A 19,941-nucleotide genomic window follows, 5' to 3' on the forward strand; every position below is an offset into this window, starting at 1 on the left:
CAAGGGACAGCACCCTGGTGATGCCTGTATTTGACTTGTAGGGTGCCTGGAGAGCTGACTGATAGCAGGACATGCTCAGTGCTCGTCGTCCTTGTCCTGGTACCTTCTTTGTTATGTCATGAGGCAAGTAGTTTATAATGAAAAGAATTCTATTTTCTGTGGCACCCTGATTCAAACCTGCTTGCTAGGGGGCATATATCCGCTGATTAGCAAGCGGGTAAACGCTGCCCGCCAGCTGACCGAACGTCTGACCCCCTGTTCTGTGCACATCCCTGTAGTATGCTTACAAATCCACTCGCATGCAGCCGTACGGGCGAAAAATCATTCAACTGATTTTTTTTTCCTGTTCGCAAATAAAAGTCAGTCCAGACTGTCAAGGCGTTCGCACAGCGGGTCCGCACATGTGTATTTTTGCCCATGCGTAGATCCGTAACATCGGTAACGGGGCGAATTCAGCCCTGTCCGATAAAACCTGAATCAGTTTCGAAATCTCCATAATAAAAAAAAAATCTTTAATAGAAAGTGAACTAACAACACACTTGTAACACAAACACACAATATTTTCAAATATTAAAAGACGTCAACAATTATGCACTGACTAATAAAAATAATCACCTGATGTGTAGGTGACCAGTCATAAACCAAAACAGGCGGCACAGTCCTGCTGCCATTATACTATTGATAATTCACAGACTGATCACCAGTTTAGTATACAGCTGAGGATAAATGCTATCACATGGTAAAATTAATCGTTGTACAAACCAATCACATATTCTTTGCACAATTATAGACCTATCATACAATCAGGTGTGAATATTGTGTTAGTCTTTATCCACAGGTCATGTATATTGCCAGTACATTAACACAGAGATAAAGAGAATTAGTACAGTATTATGAATACTGACTTGAGTGAAGATAATTACAATATTTCGCAGTGAACGACTGTTAATACAGACATTTTCCTTATACGTTTTCATTGTCTCATATTGTGTCTGAAAACAATAAATTCCCTTAATACAGCAACATCTGCTGTCAGCCCTCATAACAATGCATTGAAGGGTTAATGAGAGTGTTTTAAGCCTGCTGTTGACAGTGACCAATGAGGGAGCACTGAAATGAGAGGGATAGAATAGTGTACCTCAGGGATGTCCAAACTGTGGCCCTCCAGCTGTTGTGAAACTACATATCCCAGCATGCCTTGCAATAGTTTTAGCATTCCCTAATAGCAAAATTGTGGCAAAGCATGATGGGACTTGTAGTTTCACAACAGCTGGAAGGCCATCGTTTGGACATGCCTGGTGCACCTAAAGTGTAAACTTTACCACCGTAGATATTTGGGGTGCAAAAAGTACAGCGCTACAAAAAATACACCCTCCGAGAGGCTTTATCAAGGAGACCAGTCAGTGATGTCATGATGCCACTTCTGTTCTGACTTCATACAGTAGAGGGTTTATTTAAGACGGTTGACTCATGAATATAGATTTGATACAGTATATAAAGTTGTAGGATGCTTAGGTACGGAGTATTTCCCTAATTGAAGGTTACTACTTGAAAGCAGCTTTTCCACACCTATAGTAAGTATATTAATGGGCAGTAATTGTATAACTAATACTGAGTCAGGTATATGGTGCTATTACAGTATATAGGATTTTATAGGACTTGGTGGATGTGCGATGATTTTTAGTATTAGGCGAAAGGTTTCTTTGATCTTAGCTAGTAAATGCCCCATAAATGCTGGAACGCTGCAAAGTTTATGAATCAGACCTACTGTATGCAAAATGTGTTCAGTGAGACGAGTAGAATTCTTGGTTGTAAGCTAGAAAGTGGGACTAAAGCCCCGTGCACACGGGGAGATATATTGCTCAGCCATATTGCTAGCAATATATGGTTGAGCAATATATTGCTCAGTTTCTCCTTTTCATCAGCGACCAGAGATGGTCGCTGATGAAAGGGAACCTCTGCCGGCGGTGCCGCAGAGGTAATCAGCTGGTCGCAGCGACCATATTTCCAGTGATTTCAGCCCCTATCGCCCCCGTGTGTACACAACATAAGGATCTGATTCAGACCTGATTGCTGGTCCGTTAATCTTCTGAGCTAATCGTCGCCCCACCAGAGTAGTTCCCCACCCCTGTGCATGGCTGCGATTGTGTTCCCAGCCATGCGAACAGGTGGGAATCTGTTCGCAATCACTCACCACCGAATGGATTTCCCACTGTTCGCTACCACCGAATAGGTCTATACTTACTCGGTGCTGCGATGGCCGCGGGGAGAAGCTGGGTGCCACCTGCAATTTTCCAGTTCATTCCCAGAAACATTGGGTTGCCGGCCACAAATGTCCACCTCCTGTCAATCATCTTGCAAACGGCCAGCGATGACAAGCCTTTGCTGGCTTTGATCGCAGGGGGACCCCACACATGTGTACTGCATTCAGGGCGCATGCGCGGTTGTCCGATAATGATCAGGGCTGCAAACTCGCAGGCCTGCGATAGGGTCTGAATCAGGCCCTAAGTTTTAGGTTACTGCAGATACATGGGGGTGCATTTACTAAGATGGGAGTTCTATTGAAGATGTGATGTTGCCCATAGCAACCAATTGTGTGGATGGGTGTGGCTTCAGTGCTGGAACTTGTACTGCCCATGGTTCTTCTGTCTACAGCCACAACAGGGCCCAGAATGCAGACTGCTACATTGATCAGTGGAATTCAGTGGGCCGGCCTCAGAGGTAACGGGGTTGGCTTAAGCAGATACCGGGGTGTGTCTTTAAGCCGCTGCCCATCCGTTGCTACACAATGGCCAATCAGCGGCTTTGTAAAATGTTCCCCTTAGAATCCCATCCCCTGGATGATCAGGATGATTGGCATCTGTGGAACTGCTTTATATCACAATACTTTTTGTCCCACAATGATCATGTGACCCCTAATTTCGGAGCCTTTGAAGTGTAAGTATTGCACAGATACAGAGCATTGTTTTTGGAGGAGAACTGAGAAGCTCTGTCTACACTCATCGTCTACTAATAACTTGCTGGCTTCAGGATCTGACCTCCAACAGAGTAAACATAAGGATTATCTGCTAAGGAAGTCATTATCCACTCTGTATAATTAATATTATCGCCCCTTTCAACTCCCTGTTGTTACATGACCTGGAACCAGATGTATTCACTTTGCAAGGTCTACATCATTAATGTCAGGTTAGTGTAGGAAATGGACTATGAGCAGGGATTAGGTGGAATGTGCCTACGATGAGACAGGTGTTAGTATAATTATTCTGAATACACATACTGTACCACCCAACTGTCCCGATTTTCGCGGGACAGTCCTGTTTTTTTGTGCACTGTCTTGCCGGGAGTGTCCCGCAGTGTGTGTGACTGTTGGGAGCCCCCCCTCCCCCCTAACATAATCCCAAAATCCCTACATCCTTTCTTTGTAACAACTTTTCCGACAAATAAAGAACACAAGTATGTTGCAGTTGGCTGCAGGGCTGAATCTTTCACGGTACGTTCTACAACAGAAGCACTATACAAATATAGACCGTAAATGCTACATAATTCCCCGCTCAGACATCGGCCTCTAGTTTCCTACTCTGACAAATACGCCCATTGCCCGCAGGTATTGCATTAAACGTCTGACTCCTGTTGATTGAGTTCCTTATCGCGTACAATTTGAAAATCCCCAAACTTTGTTTGTTGTAGATGAATGTTATAGACGAGTAAAGGCGAATTATCATACTGTCATCATCCCTATTGTAGCGTAAAGGTGTCAATCAATTACATCCAGCCTATTAGCTGTATCACTGTCAGGAGATCAGTTGGATGCTGAGAACATTCCCCTGGTAGAAGCAGGAGGGAGAGGAGACCAGGAGACCACCTGCTGATAGATGTAATCTCATTGAAAGCCTATTGAATAGTCACATCTGCTGGGAGCACAGAGCTGGCTAAATGCTTACAGTAACTTCAAAGAATTAGGAGCCAACTCCTCTAAGACCCTGCGGTAATCCATTTGACTTCTCCAAGAAAGAACTTCTGATGAAATTCAGGGTCAGCATTAAAACAGCTTTGCTTGTAGGGTTGTTTACATAGGATGCTAAGCTGATGGGGTCACATTCTAAGGATGCTTATTGGGGCTTTACTGGAAGGGGTGGTGGATGGCCATCTATGAGAGGAGCCTCTATCTCCAAACTCTTTAACAAGGGGATTTAAGAGATGCAGACTTTTGTATTATAAGATCGGCCTTGACGAGAGCACATTAGCTCGTGATGCGTACTGTCAGCCCAAAGGTATCATAGAGTGCAGGTTTAGTTTATTGCCTGGGGCTAGTGTTCGCTGCATACATGATTTTTTTACTCTGACTTTTCCAGTGAGCCACATAGGCAAATGCAGGGGGGGGGGGGGGGGGGTGTTCTGGTTGTCTGGAAACTCCCCTTCTCTTGGCAAGTGCCTTAAATTATGACAACAATAGCACATGTATATACATCATGCAGTGTAAGGGACAGAGCAGAGCTGCTGCACATGCCCAGTGTACCAGCTTCTTCTACCACATTTACTGTATGTGTGGATCTGAGTCCTCAAACATCACAATGGACCAGAGAGCAGCTGGCAGGAGAAAGAGACAGGAGCCTTATAATGAAGTGGGAGATTGTGAGTTTAGAAAGTGAAGTACTGGATCTATTATGTTTGCGTATTTAGATATTATATGTTTAAACATTTCCTGACCACTTATCTTATTTAAATGTTTGAAACAGCCTGTACTATAGACCATCTGTACTGTTAGATATTAATACTGTATTCCATACAGTATCCGGTGTATAAAAAGACCAATTTTCAGGGCTGCTACCACTGCTACCACTCCCCCAGACTCCCATACATAATGTGCTGCAGATTGGGAGATTTTGGATTACATTTAGAACCCCCCCTCTAAAATTCCTGCGTTTGCCACGGAACCACAACAAGACCAGTATAGCGACTGTGGCAGGCAGATCTTCTCCATGATATTGCTGAAATGTCAATACACACACACATGTTTTACGGCCACAGTTGTACACAGCTCGCGCTAGGTAGAAGGTTATGGGTTGCTATGGGCAACTACTCCACTTGCTATCTCCCTCTCTATCTGAAAGTATTCTAATTAAATTATCCAGGAGGTTGCAAGTATTAAAAAGACTATTTTGCTGGCCTGCACTACTCAGTTAATGACTATAGGCCTCATTCAGACCGGATCGATAGGCTGCGCTGATCATTGACCCCCCCACCATCCGAATCCCCTCACTAGCACGCATGGGCATGTATACAGTAACAAGGCAAGGAGGAGAAATCTTTTGATGGGTCAGCATACTGCAAAGTCGACAGGGGTCTAGGTCAACACATGCGTTAGGTCGACATGGGTTAGGTCGACAGTCCAAAGGTCGACATGGGGTTTTTCACTGGCCGGTCAGGGTCTGTCTGCATTCCCAGATGATCTTGGGCCGATTTTCCTAAAATGAAAATAAATGATTCAATTAGAAAAGTGAAAAACTAGTAAAAATACATTTAAAAATGTTTTGTTTGATTAATCCCTTCAACTGCTGAGGGTTAATCACCAGGGGCGACTTAAGAGAGGAGGAGGCCCGTGTAAACTGCCACCTCTGGCCAGGCCCCCTTTTACCTGTCGGGAGCAGTAGGGTTTGAGCACTAGAGCGGCTGCCATTTTTCAGGCGATTTTGGCAACACAACTGCTTCCATCAGCAGCTCTCGGATTGCTGGAAAAATGTCCGCTGCAGCATTTTTCTGGATTCAGGTGGGTAAGTATTACAAAAATGGGTGCACTCTGCACCCATTATAGATACGCCGCCACTGTTACTCACCCTGTGCTGAGCCCTTTTTGTCAGTGGTGTAACTATGGGGCCGCAGACCCCGCGGCGGCTTGTAGGAGCCAACGCCGGCAGGGTCTGCGGCAGGCGCACAGCGCGCACTATAAGGGTCCCCCCGCCAGTCACTAGGTAAAGTATGCGGAACTCCCCCCCCCCCCCACTGTGACAGCCACCGGCCGGTGCTGCAGCCAGGACTGTTTCTACAGGCAGACAAGCAGTGCAACCACGCCTGACACCACATGGCTGCAAGGCTTGTCCGCTGCTGACTGCCTCCTGGCGACCACGCCCTTTCCCACTACTTACCTCCCGCTGTCAACCTCCTGGCGCTTACCGATGCCCTGTCAGGGGCTCTCACCCAATTGGCTCTGCACACTGGGGGTCACAGGTCAGCCAATGGCAACCCATATGTGAGGAGCACTTTTAAGGACAGGTTTTTTTTTAAATGGCACATGGTGACATTGTGTTCATACTACTAATGGTATTGTGTGAGGGGCACTGCAGGGGGCATCATATGAATAAGCAGCAGTACAGGTATGGGCATTATGGTCTGTGCAATAGACATTATGGTCTGTGGCACATGGGTATCACGGTGTGTGGCATAATGTGTAATGGGCATCAAGGTGTGCGGCATAATATTTAATGGGCATCAAGGTGTGCGGCATAATATTTAATGGGCATCAAGGTGTGCGGCATAGTGTGTAATGGGCATTACGATGTGTGTTTGGCATAATGTGTAATAGGCATTATGGTGTACATTGATTTGTCTAGAAAAAACCCTGGCTGCAGTGCCATGTTGGGCTGTGGCGGCGGCTGAGTCTGACTGCTGTGAATCTGCCTCTGGCGTACAGGCTGCAGAATCAAACGGGGTCCCAGCCACTAGCACAGGACTTCACCTCCCTCGTTTGGCGTCAGTGCTATCGCTAACCTGCTACCTGCCGCCCGCCGCATCTCCCACCTGCTGCCTCCTGTTTGAAGTTAGAAAAGACGACGCAGCACATTATGGTATCTTTTTATAATCTTTTTTTTTTTTATTTATAGCATGGGGGGGGGGGAGGGGCAAAATTTATAGTTACGCCACTGCCCTTTCTACTAATGGTGTCATTTATGCAGTACTCCACCAATTATATTTGTTATTAGTTATTGTGTTTTGTCATAAAATGGAAGCCCCTCCTCCTAGTCTCTTCATAGAATAAAATTTAATATTTTTCTTTCATTGAACTTTCAAGAAAGTGAATTCAGATGTCCTGATAAACACCAGAAATATACTTTGTGGTCCTCGTTTTGGGCACCTATTCCAAAATAGCAAATAGCTGGATTCTACCCTTATGTTATGATACCACATTGTGCACTTGGAAACGATAATGCGTTATATCTGCATTAAAGGGAGAGCAGGGATAGAGCAGGCGGGATTCCTACCGAAACACCTGTAACTGGAGGAGAAGAGGATATAGACTTCTGCAGCCATGTACATAACCATAATAATAATAATACTATTAGGATAACGAGCAGAGGACAACCTGGGTATGGAATTAATGGAAACCATTTGTTCCTGAAAACCATTACTTATACCCCTTTTACACCAGAAAACGCAGGGACTTACCACGGGAATACGTTCCCGGGACCATGCAGGGGCATTTTTGGGTTAAGTCTCAATATCAGCAACTTTCTTTTCCAAACATATTTTCATTCCTGAATAAACTCCCATGTCCAGTCCTTGCTAGGGGGTAATTCAGAGCGGATGAGAATTAGCAGCGTTCAGGTAAACCACCCCCCCCACTAAAGTGAAATCTCATCTTGTCCATTAACCCCTTGAGTGGTGGGTTTTGCTGGGGCAGGACAAACCTACCAGGGCAGGTTTTTCCTGCCCCAGCAAAACCCACCACAGGTTGTAGGAACCCGCCCCCCCACCCCCCTCACCCCCTCACCTTCGCTCCGGTGTTAGTAGGCTTGGGGATGGAAAAAGGCGTATCCGGCCTTCAGCTGACGTCACACACCCTCCCCTAAACCGCTCAGACACGCCTGCATTTTCCCGGACACTCCAAGCTTCCTTAGCACTCACACTAAAAGGCCAGTTACCACCCCCAGACAACTATAAACGTGACACAATCATGTCGATCTTTTCACGTGTCTACCTTTTTTCAAGTCAAAGCTTTTGACCATGTCGTCCTTTTCCATGTCCACCTGATAAGTAGGCCCATCATCATTAAGCTGGCAAAAAGGGCAGTTAATAAATCTGCTACCTACACATCAATGGTCGACGAATCAAAAGTCGACGTGAGTTTTTCACTTTTTTTTGTTTTACTTTTGACTTTTTTATGCTTTATGATCCACGTGGACTCCGGTTAAGAATGGTAAAGTGTGTGTAAGCGAAGTGAACCATACAAGGGTACGCACTACACTAATTGGGGGGTCACCTACGTGCTCAGGTCTCAAAATTGACACACAAAAAAAGTGAAAAACTCATGGCCCCATTTTCATGTGTCTGCCTTTTCCATGTTGACCATTTGCTTGTGTTGACCCTTTGTCAATGTCGACTTTTTCAATGTTGAACCAGATACTGGCAACCCTTTAACCCGCACTCATATTAGACCCTCTCTGTGGCACAAAGTGGAGGGGACGGGAGAGTACTAATTACTAGTAGTAAACCCTATTTAGGTCGGCATGCATTGTGTCAACCACTGAATGTCAACACCTGTAAAAGGTCGACGTGGCTAAGCATTCGGGACAAAAACATTTGAAAAACTGATGTCGACATTGCCATTGGCAACCTAATGCTTGTGTCGATTTTCCAACCTTGTTGACCCATAGCAACCAATCAGATTATATCTGTTATCTTCTAAAAGATATAAAATAATTAAGTAGAATCTGATTGGTTGCTACGGTCAACATTCCATCTTCAATAGAACTCTCGTCTTGGTAAATTTACCCTGGTGTGTATCCGGGGCCTTGCGTTACCCCACATGATCCTCTGCACTCGGGATAATATGCTCTCTAGCAAAGCTGCCGTCTGACGTTTAACGATGTCTGTGCCAGACTGATTGTTCGGTGATTAGGGTATTTCATTTCACATTCATTAATTCAAGTAACTGCATTTTTGTGGTGGGTGGAAATAATCTTCTATATTACAACCATTCTACCATTTATAGTCTGTTTTCATGGGTGTGGTGATTGCGGAGTCTCAAATTGCTGTAGTGTAATACTTAAAAGAGATTATTAAAGGTGTTAAACCGAACGCGGCTGACACGATGATCTAGGAAACCTTTACAAGTGATCTGGAAAACCAAGGGTTACAAGTGTTACCTCATAGTCTATAGAGAACAGTCTGCAAGTCCGCACCTGAGACAGATGACTTATAGGTTTTTCTGATGAGCTTTACATGTAGAGATTTATTTGGTGAAGATACTCAGACATGACCTCTATGGTAAACACCAGCATCATTAGATGTTCACCTCCTGTCCTGTGATTTACCAAATAACACGCCGGCGTTACGCTACACTTACATCTTACATTGTAATAAATACAGTAGAAGTGGAATAAACTGCTTTGTGCTTTTATTAATAGCAAATTAGCAACTATTCTATACAATATGTTTAATAGTCACTTGGTGGTTGCTGAAGTTTATGTCTGTCTTTTAAAGTTCTTTATTTTCTCAGCCAGATATATCAAGCTTCCAAAAGTGATAAAGTGGAGAGCGATAAACAGCCAGCCAATCAGCGCGTAGCTACCATGTTACAGACTATTTAAAAGTGACCGTTCGGAGCTGCTTGGCTCCTACTTACACTTTATCCATCTTTCTCTAAGGGCAGGATGTACTAATGCGTAAATGTGGTTGATACCATATTTCCGGATTTTTACCACGTTGAGTGGGGGATGCACTAACATCTGCCCACCCCCGCATTACCACCGAGCTTTTGCATCGGTATACCGGAGTGCAGGCTTTAGGGAATTTGAAAGTATGGTAAAACAAAATTTTGGGGGCTTTTACCGCATTTTCGCTTTTGTGCATCCCCCTCTCAGCACACTGAAGCACCACAACTTGATAATTGATAATCCCCACACACTCTGCATAATAATAATTAAAAAGCCTCACGCACTCTGCATAATGATAATTGATAAACCTCACTTAAGCTGTGTACACACGGGGGCGATAGGGGCTGAAATCGCTGGAAATATGGTCACTGGCGACCATATTGCCAGTGATGGGAGTGTGTCCCGGCGATAAATCGCCGGGTGCGCGCTCCCATTTTCAGCCCCATTCTAATCGCTTCCTTGATGCTTGCAGTTTCCTTTATATGTTGATGTGATTTCCTTGGGCTAGAAGTGCAGGACAGTAGTGTCTCTTGTGCCAGTCGCGTCACTGAAGGTGCAGTGGTTTTGTGTTTCTCCCGGTAAATGCGCAGGAGGAGGCTCTGATACAATAAAGCCCATTCACAAGGAGAGAGTGACAGGTGTTGGAAAGTTGATCGGACCTAATCATACATTTTTCTACATGCAGATGCTGAGAGTCTGTGTCTGGGGCCCATTCACCGCCCTTTGTGCTGCCAACAATATTATTTAAATCTTTCTACATCAGCTGAAACCTTTTTAACAAATTGCACTTACAAAAGACCAGACATTTTATCTCTCAACAGATTGAAATGATAATCTGCCACATTCATTAACGCTGTTCACCTAGCACACGATTACTTACGCAGAAGAATATACAGATTTACCTGGTGTGAGATACAAAACACTCACCACTTCTTTGTGTTTATCTGTGTACAATCTGGTCTGCCATCTAGGTGGATAAGGTTTACATTAGTCCTGCGCCCATGACCTAGACTGCCCATTTAGGTCATTAGAATGCCCTCTGTATTGTAAAGAGGTCACTATTAATGCTTAGAATGTATTCCAGTCACTAGAATGCCCTCTGTATTGTAAAGAGGTCACTATTAATGATTAGAATGTATTCCAGTCACTAGAATTTCATCTGTATTGTAAAGAGGTCACTATTAATGGTATTTGTGTACTTTCACGGCTCCCATCGCATGCCATATGTAGTGGCATGCGATGGCATGCGATTTTTGCAGGTTTTTTTTTAGCATTTAAAAAAATAGCATGCGATCGCATGCGATTTTTAACAGAAATGCATCCAAATGCATTGAAATTAGTATCAAACATGTTCAATGGCCCCCAAATGTCATTTTTGAGGCTGTACCACCCCCACTATCAACGCGAACCCGAAGCGTGGTGAGCGCAGCGAGCCCGAGAGGGGCGGCGGTACGCGTCCTACGACCTTTTCATACCCCCACTATCCTCGTCGGCGTGGAGTTGAGAATAGAAAGTGTGGCGTGATTGTACACAAGTACCCTGACCCCTTGTGGCGCCATATAAATAAAGTATGATAATAATAATAAAAACTCTAGAAGGCTAAGGGGTATATTTACAGAGATGGGAGCTATATAAAAGATGGGATGTTGCCCATGGCAACCAATCAGATTCTACTTATTCATTGAGCACCATCTAGAACAGGGAACCTTTGGCCCTCCAGCTGTTGTTTACACATCCCAGCATGCCCTGCCACAGTTTTGCAATTTGGCCATGATAAAAAATGTTGCAGGGCATTTTGGGATGTGTAGTTCAACAACAGCTGGAGGGGCCAAAGGGTCCCCATCCTTGTTCTAGAACCTTGATGGCTAACCTTGACACTCCAGATGTTGTTGAACTACACATCCCAGCATGCTCTGCTTCAGTTTTGCTATTTGGCCATGCTAAATCTGATGCAGAGCATGCTGGGATGTGTAGTTCAACAACATCTGGAGTCTCAAGGCTAGCCATCAAGGTTCTAGAAGATAATAGATGGAATTGATTGAAAAGATGGAAAAGAGTTGAGGGATGATTTATTACAATTCGTTTTTTGCATTATTAGTATCACCTAAATGCAATAAAGGGCTTTGGCGCAGTTTTTGTGATAAATTATCTCCTTCTGAGGCCCATTTAAGTAGAATCGCAAATATAATGCGTTCTGGGTGGAATTCTATTATTTAATTGTAAATAATATGTGATACTATCATTGGCATATATGGGACCCGATGCAATCAGGAATCACCCATAGGTTACTATGGGGGATGCGGCCGGCGGCGGTGGAGGAGGGATCCCAGCAGGGATTGGAGATTCCTGCCGCGATCCCTCCTCCTGATACATTTGAAGGATACTTAATGTGTGGCTTAACACCCAAAAATGGGTGTTTTCAGGGAATTGGCTGCAGGTATTATATGATAAATGGGCCCCTATATGGCTTAAGATGGGTACAGACTATACAATTATTGGGCAGATTTACCAATAATTGGAACCTTAAGCAAGCTGTACTGAATCGGGCCCAGTGTGTACTCATTCTCACTAATCTGCCCATAGCTCCTATGGTTTCCTGTCACTGTGGAGTTTCCTGCTGCGATACGCCGCTTTTCTGATGAATTAACTCTAATTATAATTTTTATTTCTTTTTATTTGGGGTCAGGTTACATTTCTAAAATGCTGAGGAATTACACGTTACGGGCCTGTGATGGAGAATACGTTTCCCTCCGCTGTCCTCACAAAACCACCATCAGTATCCAGTCCGCTTTCTATGGAAGGAACATGCCCAGCCATCAGATCTGCCCATCACGCCACACCCACTCATTCGCTACGTTTGTTAAGGAGGATGTATCCTGTTCCGCAGACACTTCTCTCCAGGTACCCACGGACACTCATATCATGTAGTGGGGGCAGCCATTTTGTTATATGACCCAAGTGCCTCCGGGATGTTGCTGGTTCCTAGTGAGTTTGAATGTTTGTTCATCCCACAAAATGGCTGCTTCTACCGCGTTTAGGCAATAAGTTCTGCAATTATATACATTTGGCAGACCCATGTTACAGGTTTATTGTTTTTAGAGAAAATATGAGCCTTAATGCAGCTTATTCCAGATCAGACTGTTGGCCAGATGCACTAAGCTTCAAAAGTGATAAAATGGGGAGTGATGAACAGCCAGCCAATCAGCTCCTACCTGTCATGTCACAGACTGTGTTTGAAAAATGTCAGACAGGAGTTGATTGGTTGGTTGTTTATCACTCTCCATTTTATCACTTTTGAAGCTTAGTGCATCTGGCCCTCTATTGTTGTTCAGATGAGGTAATGAGTGGATGGCATCTCGCCTGATGGATTGCTTTTCCAATGTACCTGATAAATTATTTGTGTATAGGTATTTATGTTTGCTTTGAATGTTTGTTATTTCTCTGGTTAATGGAAAACTATTTTAAAATGTGTATTTTGGGGGCGGGATATACTAAGACGAAAATGTGGTAAAACCCCGTTTTACAGCATTTTCAAATAATCCCTGGCCGCCGCTTCAATGCAGGGCAGGGTATTGCCACCTTTGGGCCTCTATCGCCCACCGCTGCCTGCCGTCCGCCGCAGTCTCCCAACTGACATCACCAGTTGTGGGATATTCCCCCCAAATTGTTTTGGGGATATCTGCAAATATTAAGTATCCCTGGAATAAACCTTTGGAGGTATCCGCTGAAGGTCCTTCCATTTCCAGCAGCAGTTGTAATTTTTATTACCGGGAGAGGGTTTCTCCAGAACCCTCCCCAGCATTGGAAGCTGCCAGCAGACCGCATAGGCGTTAACGCATGGGTGTCCCGATAGAGGGATGAAGTAAACTCATCGCAGGGACGGACTCCTTTCCCTGACTGCAATCTTTATTCCATTTCTTATTGTCACAAGTAGCTGTGATAACAAATTGCCATATTGGGTCTAAAACCCAATCACTGATAAATATACCGCCGGTATGTTTGTTTACGGTGGATTGGAGTCAATTGCCTGTGTAATAGTGTAGCCTTGGGGTATGTGTGTACAGTGTTTGGCCTTTCCTTACTTTCAGCGAGTGCTATTGTGCGCTTTGTATGCCAATTGCAGTCTAAACAGCAGCTAAAACTACAGTGTTGACAGTTTGCAAACACAGGGTCCGGCCGTCAGGTAACAATACCGTTCCTCAAGGCAGACTTGAAAGTTGTTTGTATTTTCGTGAAAACCTTCCCTGGAATATTAACTTCACGCTGTCAGCAGATAATTGCACCATGATGAGTTACATGCCCCTCTTGGGCTAAATACACACCGATGTATAAGCCTTAGCTAATATTTATTTTGCTATGATCGCTGTAATGTAAATCTGATCACTCCGCAGAGTATTAAAGCAGTGATTACATATTGTCTTGTCCAGATATCACCTAGAAGACCTTATGCTTTTTATACTATATAGGGCCAGATTTTCTAAGCTTCAAAAGTGATAAAATAGAGAGTGACAAACAGCCAGCCAATCAGCTCCTGCCTGACATTTTTCAAACGCAGTCTGTGACACGGCAGGTAGGAGCTGATTGGCTGGCTGTTTATCACTCTCCATTTTATCACTTTTGAAGCTTAGAGAATCTGGCCCATTGAGAGATACAAGGCCTCATTCAGAGGTGGAATCAGACATTGCTGCGTTATCACCACATGTATAATATATAATAATAATAAATATATATATATTTATATATAAATTCGCGGGTCGGTCGGCACTCTGGTTGCCAGGCTGCAAAGGACCGTGTTGCCTTCCCGGTGTTGTGGTATGCAAAAGCGTAGAAAGAATGGGCGGCACTCACGGATTTGAATCCAAAAAACTTTAGTGGGGGTGTCACAAAATAACCGACGTTTCGACGCTTCTCTGTCTCTTTTTCAAGGTGTGTACAAAACAAGTGAATACAGTGGTTTAAATAGGAAAACAATCACTACTTACCCCGGTTCAGGTGTCCCGGCATCTCGCTTCCGCCCGCTGGCTCCGGAGGGCGCTTCCGGGTCTCCAAATGCTTCACTTCCGGATGCGTGCGTCACGCTGACGTCCGTCCGGCAGCGGGGCAGTCACCATGGTTACCTTCTGGGCGCTACGTTCTGGCGTCCTGTCGTCATGGATACTCACCACGCCTGCCACTGACGGATTGGGTATTCCTGAAACGGACATACACAAACTTAGATCACGTGAACAAAAAGATCAAAAAATGTACAATCGAACAGTGCAATTAAATACAGCTCCTTGCCGTGTATAGTGGGGACAAGGGGGATGGCTGTAGCATAATAACGCTATGCCGGGTGGCTGTATGCGTGAAGTGGGTCAGACTTGCTGACAGGTAATGGTATCCTGGAAGTGCTGAAAAATGGTTGGGGTGAAAGATTGATAAAGGGATGTAGAAAATTTAAGAAAAATAAAAAAAAAAACAGCTGGAGAATGGCCTGGCGTATTCCCTAAGATCCCCAAGTACGGGAGATCTGTCATGCAGCAAAAATTGAATGAGGGGAACTTGGTTGGGGATGTCTAGTGGCCCTGGCACTTTGCTGGACTAGAGGTTGAATTATGCGGTATTCAAGGTGGGGCAATGGTACCCTGAGAGGAGAGGACTGCTGTGAGGATGGGCATGTCCCAGGTTGTGTCTGGGGAGGTGGGGGGAAGAAGAAGGGTCCAGGGGGAATGGTTGGAAGGAAGGGGAGAAGGGGGGGGGGGGGAATGGGGACTGGAGTGTGGCTAGGAAGGACTGGCACTGATGGGGAACGACTGGGTTTGCTGTGGGGCCCCACAGCAAACCCAGTCGTTCCCCATCAGTGCCAGTCCTTCCTAGCCACACTCCAGTCCCCATTCCCCCCCCCCCCCCCCTTCTCCCCTTCCTTCCAACCATTCCAGGATACCATTACCTGTCAGCAAGTCTGACCCACTTCACGCATACAGCCACCCGGCATAGCGTTATTATGCTACAGCCATCCCCCTTGTCCCCACTATACACGGCAAGGAGCTGTATTTAATTGCACTGTTCGATTGTACATTTTTTGATCTTTTTGTTCACGTGATCTAAGTTTGTGTATGTCCGTTTCAGGAATACCCAATCCGTCAGTGGCAGGCGTGGTGAGTATCCATGACGACAGGACGCCAGAACGCATTTGGAGACCCGGAAGCGCCCTCCGGAGCCAGCGGGCGGAAGCGAGATGCCGGGACACCTGAACCGGGGTAAGTAGTGATTGTTTTCCTATTTAAACCACTGTATTCACTTGTTTTGTACACACCTTGAAAAAGAGACAGAGAAGCGTCGAAACGTCGGTCTTTTGTGACACCCCCACTAAAGTTTTTTGGATTCAAATCCGTGAGTGCCGCCCATTCTTTCTACGCTTTTAGATTTATATATATATATATATATATATATATTATACTGTTAGTATTCGAAAAGGTACTCTTTACCTAGCACGGTGCCCATCGCGGGCATTGAATGCACTAAAAAATCGGGTGCGCCGCGACCGACGGGATGCCCGCGATTTCCCATAGGGACCAATGTTAAATTTCTCAATTGACCCGATTTTTCTGTTCAATGCCTCAATTGACCCGATTTTTCCATAGGAAACAATGTTAAATGGCCCACAGAGGCCAAATAGGCACCCTGAAGTGTGAAATGGCCCCTACAATTGTTAACGCCACCCCCCGATCAACGTGAACCCGAAGCGTGGCGAGCGAGGCGGCGGTACGCGTCCTACGACCTTTTCATACCCCCACTATCCACGTCGGCGTGGAGTTGAGAATAGAATAGTGTGGCGAGCGCAGCGAGCCACCGAGCCCAAAGCGCGGCGAGCGGACGCGGATACCTGTGAAGCCCGCGAAGGGACGCGTTTACCTGTGAAGGTATCCGCGTCCCCACGCGGGGCTCGCTGCGCTCGCCACGCTTCGGGCTCGGTGGCTCGCTGCGCTCGCCACACTATTCTATTCTCAACTCCACGCCGACGTGGATAGTGGGGGTATGAAAAGGTCGTAGGACGCGTACCGCCGCCCCTCGCGGGCTCGCTGCGCTCGCCACGCTTCGGGTTGACGTTGATCGTGGGGTGGCGTTAACAATTGTGGGGGCCATTTCACACTTCAGGGTGGCTATTTGCCCTCTGTGGGCCATTTAACATTGTTTCCTATGGAAAAATCGGGTCAATTGAGGCATTGAACAGTAAAATCGGGTCAATTGAGAAATTTAACATTGATCCCTATGGGAAATCGCGGGCATCGCGTCGGTCGCGTCGCACCCGATTTTTAGTGCATTCAATGGCCGCGATGCCCGCGATTTTTTTACCTGCGATGCCCACGATCAAAATCGTGGGCGCCGTGCTAGGTAAAGAGTACCTTCGAAAATGATACACTCAGGGGCGGATCCAGGATAAAATGACAGGGGGGGCATCATGATAAAAGAGGGTTTAGGTGGGGGAGGGGCGGTGTTAGTGGTTCCAGTGTACATGCTAAGAGACCAGCAGAGAGAGGGTGGGAATGGGATTAAAAATAGGCCCTGTCATTTAAAGTATGCAGGCCCACCATGGCGACAAAAGTGAAGGATGTAGTTGTGCGCGCGCCAAAGGCGTGCTCTGGAAAAGGGTGTGTGGCCACTCAACAGGGAGCGTGTTCTTGAGTGTAGTGTACCACACCATATACAACTTCTACAAATTATGCAACAAAATACTAGACCCTTACACATGATGCCAAATGAAATGAGCCAAAATTCACATAATGCCACATGGATTGTGTCAAAATTCACATAATGCCACACGGATTGAGCCAAAATTGACATAATAACACATGGATTGAGCCAAAATTCACATAATGCCAAATGGATTGTGTCAAAATTCACATAATGCCACACGGATTGAGCCAAAATTGACATAATAACACATGGATTGAGCCAAAATTCACATAATGCCACACGGATTGAGCCAAAATTCACATAATGCCACACGCATTGAGCCAAAATTCACATAATGCACCACGGATTGAGACAAAATTCACATAATGCCAAATGGATTGAGACAAAATTCACATAATGCCACACGCATTGAGCCAAAATTCACATAATGCCACACGCATTGAGCCAAAATTCACATAATGCCACATGGATTGAGCCAAAATTCACATAATGCCACATGGATTGAGCCAAAATTCACATAATGCCACACGGATTGAGACAAAATTCACATAATGCCACACGGATTGAAACAAAATTCACATAATGCCACATGGATTGAGCCAAAATTCACATAATGCCACACGGATTGAGCCAGAATTCACATAATGCCACACAGATTAAGCCACAATTCACAATACGCTTCATAAACAGGGACATTGTCCACCAAAGGCGCGCATTAAACATTTACACCATAATGTCCATTACATGTTAAGTCACACGCCAATATGTCCATTATGTATTATGCCAAACACCATAATGCCTATTAAAAATTATGCTACATAAGTGCTTCTTATCTACATGCTCATTACCAAGGGTTCCATGCTCATTACCAGAGGTTACATGCTCATTGCAATGTGGGATTACATGCTCATTGCCAAGGGGGAATACATGCTTGTGGTAAATGGGGGACAGCCGCTGCCAGGCAGAAGTGATAGCCACTGACAGTGGCAGAGCCTGCCTGTATTCAGAGCACTGCAGGTCCCGGCTATTTGAAATAATACCCCTTTCACACCAGAAAATGCATTCCCAGGTTGGCCCCTTTTACACCAGCCTAGTCCCTGCATTTTCTGGTGTGAGGGGGAGAGAAAACCACCCCTCCCCCCTTTAACCAGTTATCTCATTTAACCGGTTATATATTCGGAACCAACTGACCCATTTACATGAGACAAGTATCATATTGAAGAACTTTTGAGTGGGCTTTGAATGATTTTGGTCCAGTGAAACTGGAACGTTTGGGTCCAGAGTAATCTGCCCTCAAGGAACATGAACAGCCATGAAATTACATTTCAAAGATAAAAAAATCAGTTTACACACAATATCTCTGGAACCGATTGACCGATATGGACCAGCCTGGTATCACATTGAAGGCCCAGCGATTTGGAATTGAATAAGATCAACCACAAGCTTCTGTGATGCCAGGGGGGGAACTGGCAGCCGTCGGAAAAGGGTGGGGCACGTGCCCGGGTGCCCCCCCCCCCCCCCCTAAATCCGCCACTGGATACACTTATTGACCTGACATTCTTTTCAGTCATTACAGATTAACTAATGACTTAACTAGCTTTCAAAGCTTTTGCTTTGACGGTGATTACTATTGATGATCTAGGTAAACTTGAGAATTGGTCAAGAGCATGGCAACTACAGTTTAATGCTAAAAAATGCAAAATTAGGCACTTGGGACTCAAAAATCCAAAGGCTCAATATAGTATCATGGGTACTATAATGGAAACTACTGAGGAGGAAAGAGATCTAGGAGTCACTTGAAATAGTGACTCCTAGATCTCTTTCCTCCTCAGGCAGGAAAGCAATGTAACAAAGCAATGAAGAAGGCTAGTCAGATGCTTGGTTGCATAGGGAGAGGAATCAGTAGCAGAAAAAAAGACGTAATAATGCCACTGTATAGGTCATTGGTACGGCCTCACCTAGAGTATTGTGTTCAGTTCTGGAGGCCATATCTCCAGAAGGATATAAACACATTGGAGACTGTACAAAGAAGGGCAACTAAAATGGTGCATGGCCTACATCACAAAACGTACCAGGAAAGACTAAAAGATCTTAACATGTATAGTTTGGAGCAGAGAAGGGAAAGGGGGGACATGATAGAAATCTTCAAATATATCAAGGGCTTTAACATAGTACAGGAGGGAAATTTTCTACAAAGGAAAAAAAGTAATAGAACACGAGGACATGCACTGAAACTGGAGGGAGGTAGGTTCAAGGGAAATGTTAGAAATAATTACTTCACAGAAAGGGTAGTGGATAAGTGGAATAGCCTCCCATTAGAGGTGGTAGAGGCTAAGACAGTAGAAAAAATTAAAAATGCTTGGGATAGGCATATGAATAAGGGTTGAGATTACCTGAAGGATAAATCAGGGGCAGACTAGATGGGCCAAATGGTTCTTATCTGCCATCAAATTCTATGTTTCTATGTTTTGTTTACTGATACATTGTCAGGGGATGCGGTCATCTATTAGAATGAACTTAGGTTTACAGTCATTAGGTCAACCCACTAGGTCGACTGGCAGGAAGGTCGACCTGACTTAAGGTCGACATGGGCCAAGGTCGACCTGACTTAAGG

The 19,941-nt window shown here is 45.0% G+C and overlaps 1 protein-coding gene across 3 annotated transcripts in view; it reads left to right on the forward strand.

The window, feature by feature from the left end:
- The window catches only part of EVA1A (eva-1 homolog A, regulator of programmed cell death), a 313,736-nt gene that overhangs the window by 72,457 nt on the left and 221,338 nt on the right, over positions 1-19,941 (forward strand). For all 3 annotated transcript variants that reach the window (XM_083178648.1, XM_083178647.1, XM_083178646.1), the window contains one exon: positions 12,337-12,551. In XM_083178648.1, the coding sequence (XP_083034774.1) occupies positions 12,351-12,551 (201 nt within the window). In that variant the 5' untranslated portion in view covers positions 12,337-12,350. The remainder of the gene's footprint in view (positions 1-12,336; positions 12,552-19,941) is intronic.

Source organism: Crinia signifera, chromosome 3 (genome assembly GCF_055691185.1).
Source record: "Crinia signifera chromosome 3, ASM5569118v1, whole genome shotgun sequence".
Classification (NCBI taxonomy): domain Eukaryota; kingdom Metazoa; phylum Chordata; class Amphibia; order Anura; family Myobatrachidae; genus Crinia; species Crinia signifera.